The sequence below is a fragment of the Spermophilus citellus genome (assembly GCF_964194105.1).
Source record: "Spermophilus citellus genome assembly, chromosome: 12".
Taxonomy (NCBI): Eukaryota; Metazoa; Chordata; class Mammalia; order Rodentia; family Sciuridae; genus Spermophilus; species Spermophilus citellus.
This window is the reverse complement of record NC_138198.1, coordinates 39,610,913-39,630,009: the sequence shown is the minus strand read 5'-3', so window position 1 is coordinate 39,630,009 and position 19,097 is coordinate 39,610,913. Positions and strand designations below refer to the sequence as shown.

At 63.1% G+C, this 19,097-nt stretch overlaps 1 protein-coding gene across 1 annotated transcript in view; it reads right to left on the bottom strand.

Annotated features, from left to right (window-relative positions):
- Positions 1-19,097, bottom strand: part of LOC308631613 (phosphatidylinositol 3,4,5-trisphosphate-dependent Rac exchanger 1 protein-like) — a gene marked incomplete at its 5' end in the record, with an annotated part of 82,913 nt that overhangs the window by 38,158 nt on the left and 25,658 nt on the right. The window contains 5 exons of the mRNA XM_081262997.1: positions 2,674-2,821; positions 4,500-4,652; positions 5,475-5,593; positions 8,659-8,792; positions 11,204-11,365. Coding sequence (XP_081119123.1) covers positions 2,674-2,821; positions 4,500-4,652; positions 5,475-5,593; positions 8,659-8,792; positions 11,204-11,365 — 716 coding nt within the window. The remainder of the gene's footprint in view (positions 1-2,673; positions 2,822-4,499; positions 4,653-5,474; positions 5,594-8,658; positions 8,793-11,203; positions 11,366-19,097) is intronic.

Here is a 19,097-nt window from a genome sequence, read left to right as displayed (position 1 = left end):
GTCATAAGGAACCTCAGCCTGGACCCAGCTGCACAACCAGCCGAGCTCTCCCTGCGGGGCCTGCGCTCTCCCGCCCACCGCCTCCAGCCAGCAGCCAGTGCCCAGGAGCGTGGCCCCAGGGAAGGCGTGGGACTCCGTGGGACACCGTGAGCCAGCACAGGGCAGGACTCAGTGTGTGAGAAGCCAGTTGGGAGGGCAGACAGTGTAGCGCGAAGGGCAGCAAGGTCCAGGTTCCAGAAAGATGTGACCTAGAGCAGGCTGCTGTCCCTGGACGGGAAAAGCCCCCCTGGAGTGGCCAGAGCTGCTGCAGATCAGGGCTGGGGTCCGCTGATCAGGGCGAGTCAGCCCCCGGCCTCCTCCTGACCCACTGAACACTCACTTAGCCCACACCAGGCCAAGGCCCAGCGGAGCCAGGCCACCAAGCCAAGTCCCCTCAGGGGGCCCTTTGTCTTGCCTGCTGCCTGCTAGGCCTGGGCTCTCACCATGGTGGAGGTGTCCACAGCACGCCTGACAAATGGATCCTCCTCCTCCTCACAACTCATCCCCACACCTGGGCACACAGGAGGCCCAGGCAGGGAGGCCTGGGCAGGGAGGCCGCCCCCTCCAGGTCAGTAAGGAGGTCCACCTCCAGCAGATGTCAGTAACTCAACTGCCTCTAACCACCACGGACTGTGGAACCAAGGCTCTCTCCTTCCAGGAAGCCTTCTCTGACCGCCCTGCTGACCACACCTTGTCCCATGTGGTCCCCTGAGCTCTGGCAGCCCCCAAGAGCGCCCTCCTCTGGCCTCTGTGATGAGGTGCATCCTCACCCCAGGCCCTGCTGCGCCTCCGAAGTGCCTTCTCAGCACCTAGAATAAAATTAGAGCCCTGACCCAGGTGCTGCTGACCCAGCCCCTCTGGTTCCCGTGGCAACCCTGGTCTCCCACCCTGTGGCCACCTGTGGCCTCCTGCCTCCCTGCTGGCCTCCCTCCGCCCTCAGGACTCCCACCTGCTGTTCCCTCGGCTGCTCCGGGTCTTCTGGCGGGTGTTGGTCACTCGGACCTTGTTGAAACAGCACCCCGAGAGGCCCGTGCACCCCCTGAACCAGCCCCACTCCCTCCCTGCCTTGCAGCTCCTGGCAGAGTCCAGAAAGACCCCTTCACTTCATCCGTCCTGCGTCCTGCGTCTGGCTACTCTCTAGACAGGTGTCTCCCTGAGGGCAGGCACTCCCAGGGTTCTGTCCCCAGCTGGCCCAGGGGAGGGGTTGGGTCAATAGGAGCAAAGGATGGTTGAATCTGATGGTTTCAACTAACCTGAGGGTGGCGGAAGGCGTGGGCCCCCTGGGGGCCTCCGCAGTGACACACAGGTTTTGCACCTAGGTCACTTTTATGTATAGCCACCTCACAGGTGTCACCTGCCTCCTCCAGCAACCCTGAGGACCATTTTATTCTCTTGGATCACAGATTGAAATTCAGCAAGGTTAAGAGGCTTGTCCAATGTCATGCAGCGAGAGAGTGAGGGAAACGAGACCTGAGCCCAGCCCTTGAAGACCGAAAAGCCAAACCAGACACGTTTTGGATTCACAGATAAAAATGAGCAAACACGCAGAGCAGGAGATGGGCAGAGCACGCCAAGTCACCAGCCCACGTGCTGGGCCTTCTCCTCGCCCTTAAAGTGGGGACAGCAGCAGTGACCCGCCTCTGTCAGTGCCGGGCAGCAGAGGCAGGGCTGGACAAACCGTCTCTGTGGCCGCTGACTCCGTCCACAGGAGGGGACCAGCTCATGCAGAGCTCGGGAGCTGGCCCCGTGGGAAAGAGGCCTCAGCCGGGCAGGTGCAGAGGGCGCTGCGCGGGAGGCAGGTTTCTTAGAAGGTCTCCCTCGGGGCTTGTGGCCTCCTGGGCCCCATGGCTAAAAAGCAAGCTGTGAACCTGGCCCTGGTTCAAAGGGGCAGGAGGAGCTCCTCTGACACTCTGGGCTGGGCAGGAGGTAGGAAGGTTCTCTGACCAGAGGCTGGAAGCAGCCCCTCCCAGAAAGGGGCCGGCGTCCTTTCAGCCAGGATTAGAGATGAGCTGGTGGAGAGCAGCCAGGCCCCTCCGCTGCCTCCCAGGCCCCAACTCTCCTCTCCACAGACACCCCAGGGAGAGCAGAACCCTAGCTGCTGACCTGGACCCCAAGCTCGGCCCTGGGCCCCACCCCTCCAGGCTGGGCTCAAGTGGACACCGACTGTCTGCAGGCATTTTAACCTTAGCACAGCTAAAACCAGGCTGGCTCGGCCCGACTTTCTCCCACTTCCCATCTCCTCTTCCCCCGGCTGCGGTACCCACCGCCTTGCCCCTTCCTCCCACATGCAGGGTTCCTATGAGACTTCCCTCCCCATGTCCAGGTTCCTGTCCAGCCCAGGTCGACACCCACTTCTACCAGAAGCTTCAAAAAGTGAAGAGTGGGCTGAGCTCCACCCGCCTCCCACCCTCCTCCCCTTCTGCTCGGCCACCCCAGGCGCCAGCAGCGGGCAGCCACTCCACAGCATGCATGTGCTGCTAGCCATGGCGTGACAAGGACCTCACAGTGGGTTGAAAACCCGCCTGGGACCCCAGCCTCGTGACTCTGAGGTGGCTCCACAGGAACAGGGGTCCTGGGTGGCTCTGCCCAGGAGGGCGCGGGGAGGGGTGTGGGAGTCGGCCGGGGCGCACTCACTTGCCCAGGAAGCACTTGGGCACGGTGCTCAGCTTCCGGCGCCGGTCCTTGATGAGGTTCACCTTCTTGCTCATCATGAGGTGGTACAGCTTCTCCCCCTTCTCCGCGATCATGACGTAGGCGTCGCGCTCCATACCCAGCTTTAGGCCTGCTCGGGGACAGAGCGGAGCAGCCGCAGCTCCTGAAAACTGCCCCACCAACCCCACCGCGACCACCCAGGCAGCCATGAGCAATTCCTGTCGGCCACCGGTGCTCCAGACACTGCCATGCAGTCCTCACAGGCACCGCCTCGCACGGCAGGGTCCGGCCCTCACCCCGGGAGCCAGCCCCACAGCCACGTTCCCCCAGCCCCGGGTGCGGTTCCAACCGCAGAGGCTGGCAGAGAGCCCGGAGCCCCCTGCACTCCAACCTGGGCTGCCAGCTGGCCGACCCTCCAAACTGACCTTCCTCTCTGCACACCGTCCAGTCTGGACAGCAGCAGGGGCAAGCAATAACGGCAGACACCTTCACAGTGGGACGACACGCAATGGGTCCCTCACAAGAACCTGGAACCATGACAGGATCCAGGATCGTCCCCAGGTCACACTGAGGCCCAAGGAAGTCAGGTTCTCAGTCCGACGGCCCAACAAGAAAGGGCGGAACCAGGATTTTGATCCAGGAAGTGGGCTCCAGACCTGGCTCCTGACCACAGCACCAGCCTGCGCACCAGCCCAATTCCAATGACCAGAGCCCCTTGGGCCCCACCTGACCCATGACCATGGTCACCCAGTGCCGGCCACAGCACCCCCCCAGGCCTGCCATAGCCACCCTGGTCAGTTTCAGAGGTCACATCCTTGCCCAACAAGGGCCAAGCCCCGTAGTTCACTGGGTCTTTAATGTTTTGATGCAAACTCAACGTTGGAAATACCTCCCAACGGTGCAGGAGTCTCCTGGAGAAGAGGCACCCACGGCAGTGGCCGTGCTGCCCCCTCCCCAGAGGTGACAGTGACCAGTGCCTGGCTGTAGGTGGAGGGCGGTGGAGCCTGAACCTGGCGCCATGCGGAACGCAGACCCAATGGCCTTCCTTGCCCATCGACTAACACTGGGGAGTGGGACGCAGGGGTCAGGGTTGGGCCAGTCAGACTCTGAGCCGGGGCAAGTGGAGGGACCCGGCTGCTCCTGGGTCCCGGGGAAGACCAGCTAGGAAGAGAGTCAAGGGACAGCTGTCCACCACGCCACGGCAACAGCAGGAAACAGGAGGGGACAGAGGCCGGCCCCTGCTCTGCACACCTGGCAGTGGGGGGTCTGGGGCCACGCGTCGGACTCCCCAGGTCCTCAAGTGCCAGGTCTCACGCAGCAGGGTCATAGCCCTGCCCAGGAACGTCTGCCTTCCACAGATGAGGACACGGGGGCCCTTCCCAGCCCGGGGGCCTCTGCCCACAGCCCAGCGCCCCCCAGTTCAGAGCACGCACCCCACACCCCATCACTGCCAGCCCTGGGGTCCCTTTTGTGACCTGACCTGCCTCGGAGTCCCTGTGCCCAGGGGGTTCCCGACCATGCTCAAGGGGAAGCCCCGAAGGGCCTCTCCCAGACCCTCAGCCAGCGGACACCAACAAGAAGCACAGGCCCAGTGAGCGGCAGGGGAGGGGGCGTCCTGGGGGGACGGGGCAGCCCCATCACCTCCACCCCAGGCACCAAGTCCCTGCACAGTCCCGTGGCTCCCGCCAGCTCCTCGTCTCGGAGCTCGGAGCTTTCTGGAGAGAACCCTCGGCCCCTCGTCGGCCACCCTGGCCTGCAGAGCCCTGCGCACCCGGAGCCCAGAGCCGCCAGGAGGGCCCCGCACTCACTCTCGCGCTGCTCCCGCTGCTCGCAGATGATGGCGTCCAGCAACTTCTGCTTCTCCTCGGCCGTCTTGGCCATGCACACAAACCACTTGTTCTTGGCGGTGTTGTGGATCTTCCAGCCATTGGTGACCGTGTAGCCGTTGCTGTGGTAGTCGGCTGGCAGGGACAGGTGGTAGGGGTGGGTCATGTGACTCTGGACGTCCCACCAAGGCCAGGTGGGGACCGCCCTTCGCTCCAGCACGGAGGGGCAGGGCCAGCAGCAGGGGCAGGACCCAGAGCTGGACATTCACTGTTGGAACCACCCCTTCCTGGCTGCTCTCTGGGGGAAAGGAAGACCTTCCTCAAAGACCCCTCAGGTCCTCAATGACACGGGGGCCTCGTGTAGGCGTGCAGACGGAGTGGCAGGGGACACCTGTCAGGAGCCCAGGGGGCCTCCCAGCCTTTCCCTGTGCCACTCGGGAACTAGTACAGCCCCAAGGCCAAGGGCAGGGCCTTGAGGTGAACCAGGACACTCCTGCAGTGGACACCACCCAGCCACGGAGGGCAACGTGTGCCAAGAGCCGCGGCAGGGGCAGCGGGGACCCACCACAGGCAGTGGCACAACCTGTGGCTAGACAGCTGTGGCACTGCACGTGACTGAGTGTGTCCAGAGCCTCTTCAACAGGCACATCCACTTAGTGAGCTCGAGAGCACAGGGATTTTACTTAAAATGCTCAGTAAGGAAGACACAGTGGGGGAAATATGTTTAACAGCAAAGAAACGGTCATCACAGAGTCCAGCTGAGGCCCCTCCTGGGCCGGCAGAGCCCCACAGGAAGGACGAAGGACAGGGCGCTGCCTTCTCTCAGGTGGATGCCTCAGGCCCCGGGGGCTCACTCGGGTACCTGCCCACCAGGCACTGTCTGTAGGCAGGTTACACATCACAGTAAAAGGAGTCGTCTGGGCAGGCGGGACGGGCCGGGCTGAGCAGCAGGCCTACCTGTCCCGTCTTCCACATTCTCCACCTCCATGACCTCGGTGTTGATTCGGCCCCTGAAGATGTACAGGGAGCCATTCATGGATTTGGTCCTCTTGGTGGACTTCTTGCTCCCAGTGACCCTGAAAAAGTTGGGAAATCAGCGTCCCCTGAGGGAGACAGCAACACAGAAGGACACGCAGGACAGAGCTGGGTCAGGCTAGGATGGTCAGCCGGTGGGCGGTGGCTTAAGCCAGCCATCTCTCTCCATCACAGTTTTCTCATCAGAGAAGCAGGCCTAGAGCCTTGCTGACCTCTAAGGACCACTTCCCAGATAATAGGAGACGACGTGAGAGGCCAGCGAGAAGCGACAGAAACCCAATCTCCTTGACCAGCAAGTGGGAAGAGGCCCACGGGGCTCCCAACAAGCACTTCCTGAAAAAAGGCCAGAATGGAGGAGAGCTTGGGGTAGGTGATCATCTACCCGCACGCCCGCCCACCCACCAACCATCCCCCATCCACCCACCATCCACCCATCCACTCTCCCACCCATCCACCCACCTATCAGTTCATCCACCCACCCATCCATCCATCTACCAGTCCATCCATCCCCCATCCACCCTCCCACTCATCTAACCACCTATCAGTCCATCCATCCATCCATCCACCCACCCACCTACCTACCTGTTCGTCCGTCCATCCACCCACCCATCCGTCCATTGGCCCACCCATCTTACCCACCCACCATCTACCTAGCAGTCCGTCTGCCCACCCACAACTCATTCATTCACTCGGGTGAATTCCGCTGCTCAGGGGCTCAATCCTGATGCAAAGTTGGTGTCCCTCCAAACTCCTGTGCTGAGCCCTGACCACTGAAGCTTGGTGTTAGGAGGTGGGGCCGTTGGGTGGTCTCAGGATGGAGGCCGGGTTCTCATGACTGGGATCAGTGACTGTAGGACAGCTGTCTTGGCCGCCCACCCTCCGAGGACACAAGAAGGCACCATGTGGGTGGCAGACAGCAAGTCCTGTGGGGCAGACCTGGTGCTCTGCACGAGCCTCCCCAGCCCTGACCTGTTTCTGTCTCTGCCTCCAGTGTGCACTCACCACCCGCTGGCCACTCACACCCCCACCCAGCACTCCAATCAGACAAGGTCGGAGCCAGAAGAGAAGGACGGCTGGTGAGCAGGTGTGGAGGGAGGGGGCTCAGAGCCAGGCTGGGGCTCCGGGGTGCTTCCTTCCCGCCCTCAGGCTCAGACAGACACAGGGCTCCTGGGTCTGAGCCTGCTGCTCTCAGGGCAGGAAACCCCTAGGTCCTCAGGCCACGAGCTGCAGGCCTGGCCCTCAGGGGTTCCTGAGGATGGCTGGTATGTGTGAGATGGGTGTGTGTGGTGGGTGTGTGTGGTGGGTGTGTGTGGTGGGTGTGTGTGGTGGGTGTGTGTGGTGGGTGTGTGTAAACAGGTGTGTGTGGCAGGTGTGTGTGAGGTGTGTGTGTGTGGTGAGTGTGTGAGGTGGGTGTGTGTGGTGGGTGTGTGAGATGGGTGTGTGTGACAGGTGTGTGTGACAGGTGTGTGTGAGGTGTGTGTGTGTGGTGGGTGTGTGAGGTGTGTGTGTGTGGTGGGTGTGTGAGATGTGTGTGTGTAAACAGGTGTGTGTGGCAGGTGTGTGTGAGGTGTGTGTGTGTGGTGGGTGTGTGAGGTGGGTGTGTGTGGCGGGTGTGTGAGGTGGGTGTGTGTGGCAGGTGTGTGTGAGGTGGGTGTGTGAGGTGGGTGTGTGCACACGCACCCAAATGGGACGCCCTCGGGGTCTCCGTCTCTATAGAGAACCTGCTATAGGTCTCAGTGTCACCTACAGGGATGTGCACACCCAAGAGAGGACACACTTTACACTCCACGCCCCAGCCACGGGCCATGCACACCGTGTACACCTGCACTGTGCACGTGTTGCTCACCAACCCTGTGAAACGAGGCCAGCGGCGGACAGTGACGGACTCTCCACGCTCCTGACTGCGACACACTAAGCAGGCAGCTGGCATGGAGCCGTGAGCCCTCTGGGCCGTAGTTCGCCCTGGGCAACTCGCAGGGTGGGCTTTTAAAAGCCTCCTGCTTTTTTGGGGTGCTGGGTGCTGGGGATTGAACCCAGGGGTACTGACCACTGAGCTCCAGCCCAGCCCTCCCGAGCTGCTCAGGGCCTCGCTGAGTTTCTGAGGATGGTCTGAACATGCCGCCGTCCCCTCTGCCCCGCCCTCGGAGCACCCTGCTCTTCCTGGAGCCCAGCGGGAGGGGACGCACAGCACAGTGTTTGTGAGGGGTGGTGTGCATGCTCGGGGCTGGGGTGAGCGGGTGGGTAGAGGGAGGGTAGCAGGTGCAGGGTGAGGTGTGCCAGGCCGGTGGAGGAGGGTGGGTGGCTGGAGGTCTGCGGGTGGCTGGATGGAGCGGGTGGGAAACGGCTGCTTCAGGCGCTTCCTGTGGCCACACCAGGGGGGCTGGGGCTCCCCTCACCACTACCCAATCCCCAGGCCCCCGGGCTCCACTCTCTACTCCCAATCAGAGGCGGCTCACTGCCTGGTGCCAGGCTCTCAGCAGGCAGGTGTGCACAGCCCTCCAACCTGGAGAAGCAGCCAGGTGCCTGCTGACTTTGGTCCCTGCGGGGACTCGCGGGACACTGCCTGTCTGGGACGTGGGTGGGGGGGATCTCCGACACAGTGCTCTGAGCTCCTTCAGAATCAGAGGCTCAACCAGGCCCAGGGGGCACACCTGTAATCCCAGTGGCTCCGGAGGCTGAGGCAGGAGAATCACAAGTTTAAGGCCAGCCTCTCCAACTTAAGGCCCCAAGCAACTCAGCGAGACGCTGTCTCTAAATAAAATATAAAAACTGAGGGGTGCTGAGGGTGACCTGCACCCCAAGTTTTCAAACCGACTTACTGTTTTATGTATACATATGTATATATGTGCACATGTATATGTACGTGTATATATATATATAGTTACAACTAAATATCACATTATATTTGTGGCTACGTTAGGTTAAATAAAGGCACTATTTAAATTCATTTTATAATAGCGTATGTGGCGCTCACTATGGATTTAGAACAAACCCCTCAAGTCATGGAAGAAGTCCAAGACATCACCTCAGGGAAGCAGCAGGTTGGCCCTGCCCCGCCTCCTGGCCCACGGGGGCAGCCAAGGCACCAGCCTCCCCAGCAAGTCACCTGGACTTCCGCTTGCAGTAGACCAGGAGGTTGTCGAACAGGAAGAAGGCCCTTTCTTGGATGTTACCCGCAGAGATTTTCAACAAAGTCTCCTGCAGGAGGAGCTGGGTGCAGATGTCCGTGAGGTTGGAGCCCTGGGAGAGGAAGGGCAGGCAGAGGATGAGCAGGCCAATCCAGGAAAGCAGCGGGCACAGACTTCCCTTCCCACCTCCCTGAGCCCCAAAAGAGCCTACTGCATCCCACAGCAGACGGACACCAGCACACTGTGGTGGGAGCTTCCACCTGCGGGCGAGCAGCACAGCCGGGAGGGGCTGGGAGACTGAGGGAGCTCAGTGCTCAAGGGGGCCCACTGGGGCTCTGGGCTGGGCGCCTGCTCACTGACAGCTCGTCCTGTCTCCCCACAGGAGTGCCACCTGCATAAGCATATGCCACTGTATGCCCAGCACCCACAACTCCCCAGTACACAGTAGGTGCTCAGTAAGGGCTTGCAGAGCAGATGAACACGGCACGGACACCACCGGGCCCAGCGTGGTGTGGGCAGTCACTCTAGCCACAGCTGTGCGTGGGGACGGGCATGGACGCTGGACCCTGCCATCCCTCCCTGCTGAGTGACGGGAGCATGAAGCTTCCTGCACATCGGGAGGCCCAGGTGGCGTGGCTGGGGACGGCGGGGGGAGCGAGCTGGCCTTGGACAGGCTGAGGGAGGGACGGGCGGGCGTAGCTGGGAGGATCCTAAGCAGGACCGCGGGGCTTGTAGAGCCCCGAGAAGAGCGGCCAGAGCAGAGAGCCGCGTGTGTGGGGGGCAGCTGGAAAGGCCCATGGACACAGGAGGCCAGCTGAGGGCCCGGGTCCTGGCCCTCCTCCTGCCCCCTGGGGATGCCCACCGCAGCCTCCCTGGCACCAGGCATGGTCACGTGGTGGTGCCAGGGCAGGAGGGCGGTGGCAGTGGGGCTGGAGGGACTCGCCCACCAACCTCTGCAGCTCCCTGGAGCCAGCACCTGTCCTCCAGCTGCCACCAGGTGGACAGCAGGCCCGACGTCGAGGCTCGGGAATACGCTGCAAAGGTCCTGCGGCAGACCAGCAGGCTCCACCAAGGGAGGGACGAGAGACCTCACTGTCCCTGCCTGGAGACGAGCCGGGGAGGGAGGACCACTCAGACTCCCTGGGCACGCGCTCAACCAGGAACCGACGGGAGCTGGCGTCAGGGAGACCTGCTGATCAGGGACTCTGAGACTCAGTCGGGGAACGGGCTCTACATGGCCAGCCACAGGCTCCCCCCCACTGGGTGGTCAGGCTCCCCGTGCCCGGGGCCAGCCAGGTGCAGCAAACCCACTCACAGGGGTGCCAGAGACCACTGTCCTGGGACACCACTGGCTCGTGGTCCAGGCTGTGGGTCCAGGACAGGGCCAGTGGGCTCCTACCCTTGGGGGGGTGGCACACGGCCCTGGTCACAGGCACCCTGCAGGAGACCCACAGGACACCCAGGTCCCAAGGGCACGGCTGGAGGGTGGGGGGGACAGCAGTCCCCACCCCCCCGCAGGGTGTGAAGCAATCAGAGCCCCGCCTGTCCGTGTGGCACTCACAGGGACGCTGCCCAGGCATGTCTGGACCCCCGGCAGGGCCACCTGCAAAGCTGTCCCAGGCCTGGGGTGCCCACTGCCACCCCGACTCCAGGAGCTGGGACCTGGGCCCTCGGCTGGCGCCGCCCCAGCAGCCTTGGCCGCGTGGTCACACAAAGAGCAGCGGTGGCCTCCACCCTCCAGAGCTCAAGCAGCTGGGTCAGATCTCAGCCGAACCCCAAACCACACCCCAAACCCAAGCTGCAAGGGAGTCTGGGAAAGGGGCTCTGTCCTCCACCCTCCCCGGCAGAAGACCCGCAGGAGGGCAGGGCCATGCAGGTGCCAGGGCGGAACCCGCTGCCCCGAACACGGCCGACCCTCGCCATGCCGTAGCGCCCGGCTGCCCCAGCGCAGGAAGGAACACTAGGGCCCTCACACAGCAAGAGCCACCGGCCGGGGACCCCAGGGCCTGCAGAGCCAGAAGGCCTCGCCCAGAGCCTGACCCGCGCCTGACCCCCACTCGACTGGGCTGACCAGCACCCCCAGTCCCCCACAGCCTCCGGGAACTTCCCATCACGCGAGGAAGGCCGGGTGGAGGTCCTGGGAACCGCGGGACAGCACCACCGAGCACCGCCACACGGCAGCTGAAGACGAGGCTCTGGAGTCGCCAGCAGGAAGTGGCCAGCCAGAGCTCTGTCCTGCAGTGGACCCTGGCTCCAGGCCCACAGGTAAGTGGGGAGCTGGGGGCTGCGAAGGATCAGAGGCTCAGCAGCTGCTGCCATGAGACACACACCCAGCGTCACCAGTTTTTCAAGAGAAACTTCTGATTTGAATTACTTGGATTTAATTGGGGAAAAGCTAAGCAGTTTTCTTATAAACATTATATAAGAGAAGCAGAACACGGGGCCCAGCCTGCCCGGGCTCCAGTTCACCCTGCAGCTGTGCCCACCCGGCCCCTCCAGGCAGGACCCCGCCACCGCACGCACCTCCCAGCCCTCGATGTGGGACTGCAGCTGCTCCAGGGCTTCCAGCTTCTTCATCTGCCGCTTGGTCTCGTTGATGTTGGAGCAAATGGTCTTCATGGCCTGCAGGGCGCTCTGCACCGCCGGGTGGTCGGGGTGCTTGCCTGGGGTCCTCTTGGCCAGCTCCTGGGCAGGGCAGAGGCAGGAGGGAGACGTCAGTGGGGGCCTAGCAGGGCGGGTGTGACCTGGGCTGGGAACGTCACTCGTGCACTCCTATAAAGGCCACCCAAGCACCTCCTCGATGGCAGGCAGAGAGCTAGGGTCTGGAGATGAACCTCCTCGCCTGGTGGACAGCACGTCCTAGTGGAGCAGAGTCACGGACAGAACCAGCTCCAAGCAGGGACACACATAAGACCAAGCAGACCAGGGTTTGGGGCAGGTGACTTCAAACAGGGAGGTCGGGGAGACCCTCAAGGAGCTCACATCCGAGCAGCCACGGGCTGAAGTGAGGGGGACCTGTAATAATATGAGGGAGGAGTGTCAGGGCAGAGGGACCAGCACGTGCAAGGGACCTGGGGCAGGGGCACGAGTGGTATAAAACAAGCACAGCGAGGAGCCAGTGCCTCTGGAGGAGGAAAGACAGACGCAGAGACAGGAGAAGGGCAGGTCACGGAGGTGGCCACGGATCCTGCCCCAGCCCCAGTTTTCTTAGTGAAATGGGCATAAAACATGTCTTGGGGCTGGGGATGCAGCTCAGTGGCACAGGGTTTGCCCAGCATGCACGAGGCCCTGGGTTCCATCCCCAGCACCGCAAGACACCCCTGGCCTAGGGGACTCAAGATGGGCGTGTGAGGCTCACCCCAGCCACCCGCCCCTTCTGTCAGCTCAGCCCCCACCTCAGGCACAGGCTGGGACGCGCGGGACGCTAGGCCAGCCTTGATCACAGGCGGGCACTGCTGGGCATGGTGGGGGACTCAGGGGCAGGGACGTGCCAGGCCTCAGATACGGGGCAAGAGCTTCAGGACCCTCCTCCGGGCCAGCCCGCCCGCCCACCTCTGGACAGCACCAGCACAGGAAGTTCCCTTCAGCAAGTGCCCAGACACGTGCCCAGCCTGTCCGCCGCCCCCCTCTGTCTCTGGAAGGCCAGGCGCCATCCCTGCAGACCAGCTCTCTCAGGTCAGGTCTGCCCTGCTCCTGGGGGAGCCCCTGGGAGCTGGGGCCAGCCACGGCCCTCCTGAGCCTCAGCTTCCCCATCGCACACCAGCAACAAGGACGCTGGTGATGACGGTGGCGAAGGCTTCGCTCGGGGCTCGAGGCAGGTCCTGCTGTGACCTCCCCGAGCATCCACAGAGCGCAGGCCCAGCGAGAGGACAGGGCCTCCGAGGAGAAAGACAGGGGGTGTGGACTGGGACTGGGACATCGGCAGAGGCGAACCAGACACTACGGAAAGCACCGTACGCATACAGCAAGTGCTCAACACATGCAGCTCTCCTGGTGTCTGTGAGGAGACCTGCACCATGAGCCCCTGTCACCCCGCAGGGCTCCTGCAGAACACTCACTGCAAAGCCCCGGCCACTTGCCGCCCCTGGGCCGCCCAGAAATGAGCCCTGCTTCCCTGAGGACCGGCCCCTTCCCCAGGCCCAGACGCCTGTGCCCAGGACCCCGGGGTCCACTGAGCTCCTGCCCAGGCCCAGGGCTGTGTCCGCGGGAGGGGAGGCAGAGGTACCCACAGGGGAGCACACAAACTCCTGCCCCCAGCCGACCCTCACGTCGACCCCGCCAGGTGGGGTCAGCTGTCCAAGGTCACACAGCAGATCATGAGTCCAACCAGTCTGGCGGCATTTTGAGTCCCTGTGCTGTTTATGACCTTTTAAACGTTTCCTAGAAATGCCTTCCTCTCAAATCAACGCCTGCCTCACAGCACGGAGGGCGACTAGCACCTATTGACATGAGTAATGAATCATTTATGTGGTTGGTGAGAGTGGGGGGGGCTGCAGAACGCGGGGGGGGAGGGATGTGCCGGGGGTACGGGGGGGAGGGACATGCAGGGGTGCAGGGTGCAGGGGAGAAGGGGAGGGACGTGCCGGGGGTACAGGGGAGGGGGGGAGGAGCGTGCCGGGGGTACAAGGGGGAGGGACGTGTGGGAGTGCATGGGGGGAGGGACTTGGGGGGGCGCAGAGGAGGGACGTGTCGGGGAGCAGGGGCGCAGAGAAGGGATGTGTCGGGGCGCAGGGCCTCTGAGGACAGGCCTGGCAGCGGAGCTGGACTCTGCGGGAAAGCGCTCGGAAGGGGAGGACTTGAAGCGGAGGCCACGGGGCCGCAGCGCAGGGAAGGAGGAAGGTGGATGATGAAGTCGGATGAGCCTCGGAGGCCAGGGGCACCCAGTTCTGTCCAGGAGCATGGGAGGTGACAGGGCGACAGGGGTGTGAATGAGGCCACACCATCCACCTGTCCCCTTCAGGGACCCTCTGCTGGCTGAGAGAACACAGGTGCAGAGTGCACAGAGGGCAGGAGACGGTTGGCAGCCACGGCAGGTGTCCAGCAAGAGACAGAGTTGGCTTGGGAGGGAGCCCCTCTGCCCAAGGCCCTGTGGAGCCCATAGCCCGCTGCAGGTACGTCCACGATCAGGCACACCAGAAGGCCAGGACCTGGTGGTCATCACCTGTCACCTGTCCACGTCCCCAAAGCCACCCCGTCACACGTCTGCAGATGAGCAGCTCTGAGCGTCTGGACCTGAGGCCCAAGAGGCCGGCCAGCTCCGGGTGAGTGGGGGTGGGCTGCAGGACGGTGGCAGCCACTGCCACCACACCCATCCCAGACCCCAGAAGGGGACGCTGCAGTGACCCTCCGCCGACGGGCCCCCTCCAGGGGCCAACACTGGCTGTTAGTAAAAATGAGAAAAACGCCACTTCCCCTTTTTGTCTGGCTGCCCCCGCCTCTGCTCCTGCCCCGGTCAGCACTGGGCTGGGGGAGAAACCAAGCAAGATGTGGCCAGGCCCGAGGCTGGCCAGAGCTGTGGGGGACGCCGGCTGTGTGGCCTCCATTCGCAGGGGAGCATATCCGTGCCTCGGCTTTGCACGTGCCACTTCCTCCCCCACAGTCCTCCCTTTTCAAGCTCGTAAGAGGCACACGGTGCCGTAGATGGACAGGCCTGGAGAACTGGGATCCAGAACAAGACCTCACAAGACCTTACGTGTGGAGTCGGTTAGAGAGAACCGTCTTCCAACAAACACTGCCAGGACCACTAGACACCAGGGCCAGCAGGTCACCCAACAGCCTACTCAAACGCAGCCCAAGCCTCAGCACAGGAGCTGGAAGTAGAGTCTGTTAGGAAAACGCAGGAGTAGATGTTTGTGACCTCAGGTTAGGCAAAGTGTCCTCAGACAGGATGTCAAATACAACTAAAAAAGTGTCACCCTAGACTTCATCAAAATTAAAGACTTGAGTGTTTCCAAGGGTATTGTCAAGAATGCGGGAAGACAACCTCTAGGGGGCAAGAGAATGATGCACATTACGAACCTGAGACGGACTGGTGTCTAGCATATGTAAAGAGCATTTGCTATTGAACAAAAAAACACAAATAATGCTACTTAAAAACGGGCAACAGGTTTGAACAAGCTTTTCTCCACAGTAGACGTGCAAACGGACACCGAGCAGATGAAAAGGAGCCCAGGGTCACTCATCCCTGGAGAAATGCAAAACGAAGCCACATGAGATCCCCTTTCACACCCACTAGAACAGACACAACCAGGAGAAGAACAGTGACAGGGCAGGAAACAGGCCTCTGACCCTGCTGGGGGACCGAAAGGGCAGCGGCTTCCAAGTTCTTTTATTGATTATTTACGTGATTTTGGGGACAGCGGCTCACTGTGTTGCCCAGGTTGGTCTCAAACTCGTGGGCTTATGTCTCCCACCGCGTCAAGGCCACAGGGCCATCGGGACAGGGGCTCCAGCTCCAGGACAAACTGTCCTGGCGGACGGGCAGCCAAGCCGGCCCTGGGAGCTCGGCCACCTGCTGAGCCAGGCCCAGGGGCAGGGGAACCAAAGGGCCCAGAGGAAGCGTGACCAGCCAGGGGCTGGGGGGCGGTGTCCCTGCTGCTCCTGCCCAGGCCTCCTGCAGGCGGGGTCCTGGTGAGGCCGAAGCCGGCTCTTGTCCTGGGGACTCAGGAGGCCACCTGAAAAGGCCGTCCAAGGAAACAGCCCAGGGAGGCCGAAAGCTGGCCTGGCAGCCTCAAGAGCCGCGGGAGCAGCTGGCTGGCCGCAGGCTGCCCGGGTCTTCCCTCCCTGCCACTCTGTATGCTTCATTCTGTTTTTTTATTTTTTCCTCCATTTCGCCCCCAGTGCTGAACCAGGGCGGCTCTATCACTGAACCACGTCCCCTTTGCTTTGAGACAGGGCCTCACTCAGCTGCTGAGGCTGGCCTCAAACTTGGCATCCTCCTGCCTCAGCCTCCGAGTCTCGGGGATCACAGGCCTGCACCACTGGGCCCAGCATTTCCTCTCCTGTTTGAATCAGCAAGTTGACATTTGGTTTTCAAAGTCTATATTTTTCAAGGTCATAAAACAATTAAGTTCTCAGCCGCTGTCAGCAGAAGCACAGGACAGACCCATGAAAACGAAGCTGGGTTTGTCCCTGGAAGATGTGACAATGGCCACTATTCCCTGTGACTTGAGGCTGGTGGGGGCCCAAAAGGGGACTCGGGTGGGAAAGACACACTGTCCCCTCCACAGAGAGGGGTGTCACCCGGGGTCTGGACCATTTGGAGTAACACCTGGGGACGCCAAGGCCATCTCCGGGAGGCCCGGCTGCCTCTGGTCCCTAACCCCCTGCTCTGCCCAGGGTCCACCCTCCAAGCTCAGGAAGGCTGACACTCTCCAGGACTCACAGTCTGGGTCCCCTCCTGCCATCCCCAGGACAGCAGGGCACAGATGCTGAGGCACTGGTACCCCTCCACACACCGCTTAAGAAAAATGAAAAACGGAAAAGAAGCAAGAGCCGTTGGGGCCAGGAAGACCCAGAACCGCAGCGGCCGGCCCCGAAGCTGACTGGCTCCTGGGCAGGGGACACGCACGTGTTTCTGATGTGACTCCTGTGGCCTGGGCCGCGGGTCCAAGACGCTGCAGCCTTGGGGGCTGGTGGCCAGGGGGACAGAGGAGAAGCCACCTGTGAGTCCTAAGGACACCTCCTCCCACTGGGAGAGCAGGAGGCAGGAGAGGCCCGGGCTGGAGCAGGCCCCTGCTGGGCAGTGTTACGTGCCACGGGCAGCAGCTCCAGGTGCCCCAGCTCTCCACCGAGCTCAGGCCCTGGTGGCCCTGGGCGGCCTCTACCTGCCCCTCAGCTGGTGGTGCCAAGGGGACGCTGCCCTCGGGCGGCCACGGCCCTCGCCCTCCACACCTGGTCACTGCCGGCAGGGGCAGGTGTGGCCCTGGCCTGAAGCTCCAGGGACCCCAGCTGCAGCGCTCAGGGCTCTGCTCCAGCTGCCCAGGGAGCCCCGGGACACTCCGTCACAGTCATGGCCTGCTCCCGTCCCCGCCGGTGGAGCCAGGTCTCAGGAGGAATCGGGGACACTGCACGGGGGACGGTGGCTGGGGTGACTGAGATCCGGTTCAGTGGGAGAAACAGGAACGAGTCGCTCAGCCAGGACCAGACGGGGCCAAAGTGGGGGGCAAGGAAGAGGCCCTCAGGGCCACGAGGGTGGGGACGAGCCCCCGCACGGCACGCCAGCCGGGGCTCACTGTCGGAGCCTGCAAGGTCTGGACTCGCAGTGGTCAGAGCACAGACGGTCACGGCGGGAAAACCCGAGTCCAGAGAAGCCACGCAGCTGCAGGGACCAGGCAGACGACCCTGGGACGGGGCCGTCACCCTCAGTACCTGGCAGTGAGTCACTTGCTCTCCGTGGCCGCCCACAGCTCAGGCACTGAGGACATCAGCACGTCGCAGAGGCAGCCCAGAGGCCGGGTGGAGGCCGGGCACTGGTCAGGAGGACAGGAACCAGGGCACAAGGCCGCAGAAGAGACCTCCAGTCCTGCCCCCTCAGCTGGACACAACGACACGGGCCTGCAGGAGGCGGTGGGCTTCCCAGCGTCGGTGTCAGAGGGAAAGTCCAGAGAGGACCTCGAGCCAGACCAGAGCACGCACTCCACAAGGCAGTTCAGAGACACCCGGCGGGACAGGCAGGGCACAGGAAGTGACCTCCTCAGGTGCCGCAGCCTGTCCCCAGCACCCACCCTCCAGTCCCCCAGGCAGCCAGCTCAGGTCCCCAGGCAGGTCGCAACACCTCCCTAGGATTCCCACGCCCTGGGGGACAAAGACCCAGAGTGGCCCCAGGCTCTGTGCAACCGCCCATGACAGAGCCACTCCCTCCCTGTCCACCCCCCAGGAAGGTCCCTGCCCTACACCCAGGCGCATCCTGCCCAGGGCGGCACTCGGCTGGCCCTTCTGCCCAGAGGACGCTTCCCGGGCACTCGGAGCCCTGACCTGCAGGGTGCAGCCCAAGCACAGTGGCCACACTGCACGCCCAAGGTCACCCTGGCTCCGCCCGCTGCTGTCCACCCCCGGAGGGTCAGGCCCCACAGCAGGCTCGGGCTGTCCTGCACTTCCAGGACCCAGGACAGCGCCTGGCACGGAACAGCTGCTCCACAGACGGCAGGAGCCACTAAAGGACACCGGTGAGCTCCCAGGGCACCACCATCCCACGAGACCATGGCGTCCACGTGGCCGTCACGACCGGACGTCGCCATTGTCCCGGAGGCTGGCTGCTGAGAGGCCCGGGTGCTGTAGCTCTCCCAGGAGCGGCCAGGGGGACAGAGATCAGCAAGCGCATCCTCCCTCGCGGCTCAGCCCGGCTGGCCCCCCTCTGCCTGTCCCTCCCCTGCACAAGGTCCCTCGTGTCCCCCACAGTCCTGCAGAGCACCGTGATGTGTGCACACCGAGAACTGAGGCCGTCCCTTCCCACTGCACCCCAAGGGTGCCGACCCGGTCTAGGCCACATCCTGCAGCCGGGGGGACCGAGGACAGCCAACGTCAGCTCAGCACCAGGTACAGGAGATGCGGACACACCAGGGACTGGGCAGGGACCAGCCTCCCAGCGCAAGCCCAGCACAAGCTGCCCCGCCCCCCGTGTGCCCTGCGCAGCCCTGCTGACGAGCGGCCACTCGGGCTGGCTGGCCTCAGGCACGTCCACACGGCAGTCCAGTTCCTGACGTGGAAGCAGCCGGCAACCCTGGGTGGCATTTCCACACTCGCTCCGTGAGCTGCCGGGCCTCTCCTGGGCGCCAAGCACTGTTCCAGGCACTGGGGAGGGGGCTGCCCAACCTCCCTCAGGAACCGACACCCCAAGAGGGACAAGAACACCCACCCAGGCACCGAGGGTCCCAGGACAGAAGCCAAGTGGAGCAGGCGAGGTGCCGAGCACTCATCTGCAGCTCAGTGGACAAGGAAGGCGTCCCTGAGGTGGGGACATCTGAGCAGCAGTGGCCTGAGGAAGACTAGGGAGCTGGGAAACAGCAAGTGCAAAGGGCCTGGGGCAGACAGCTGCTGCTGTGCTCAGAGAACTTGCAGGAGGCAGGTGTGGGTGAGCAGAGCAAGGGAGGGCGGGGCAGACGCCACCAAGAGGAGCCCGGCCTTGCAGGTTGGACAGTGAGGAAACTCAAATTTAGCAGGAGAGGCCGTCAATCCCCTAAGGGGAGAAAGTGATGGGCAGGAGGAAGAGCCGGGGCACGGGGCACGGGCAGAGGCGTGGGCTGCAGTCAGCAGCACTGAGACTGAGGCACCCACATCGCGCGTGCGACGTCCCCGCTCCTACAGCCAGGAAGCACAAGGACCCTGGCGGCGACTCAGCCGTGTGTGGACAGGGTGTGCGCCCACGTCATGGCACGACGGGCCTGGACCGTGCCGTACAGGTTGAGGCAGCCAGCCG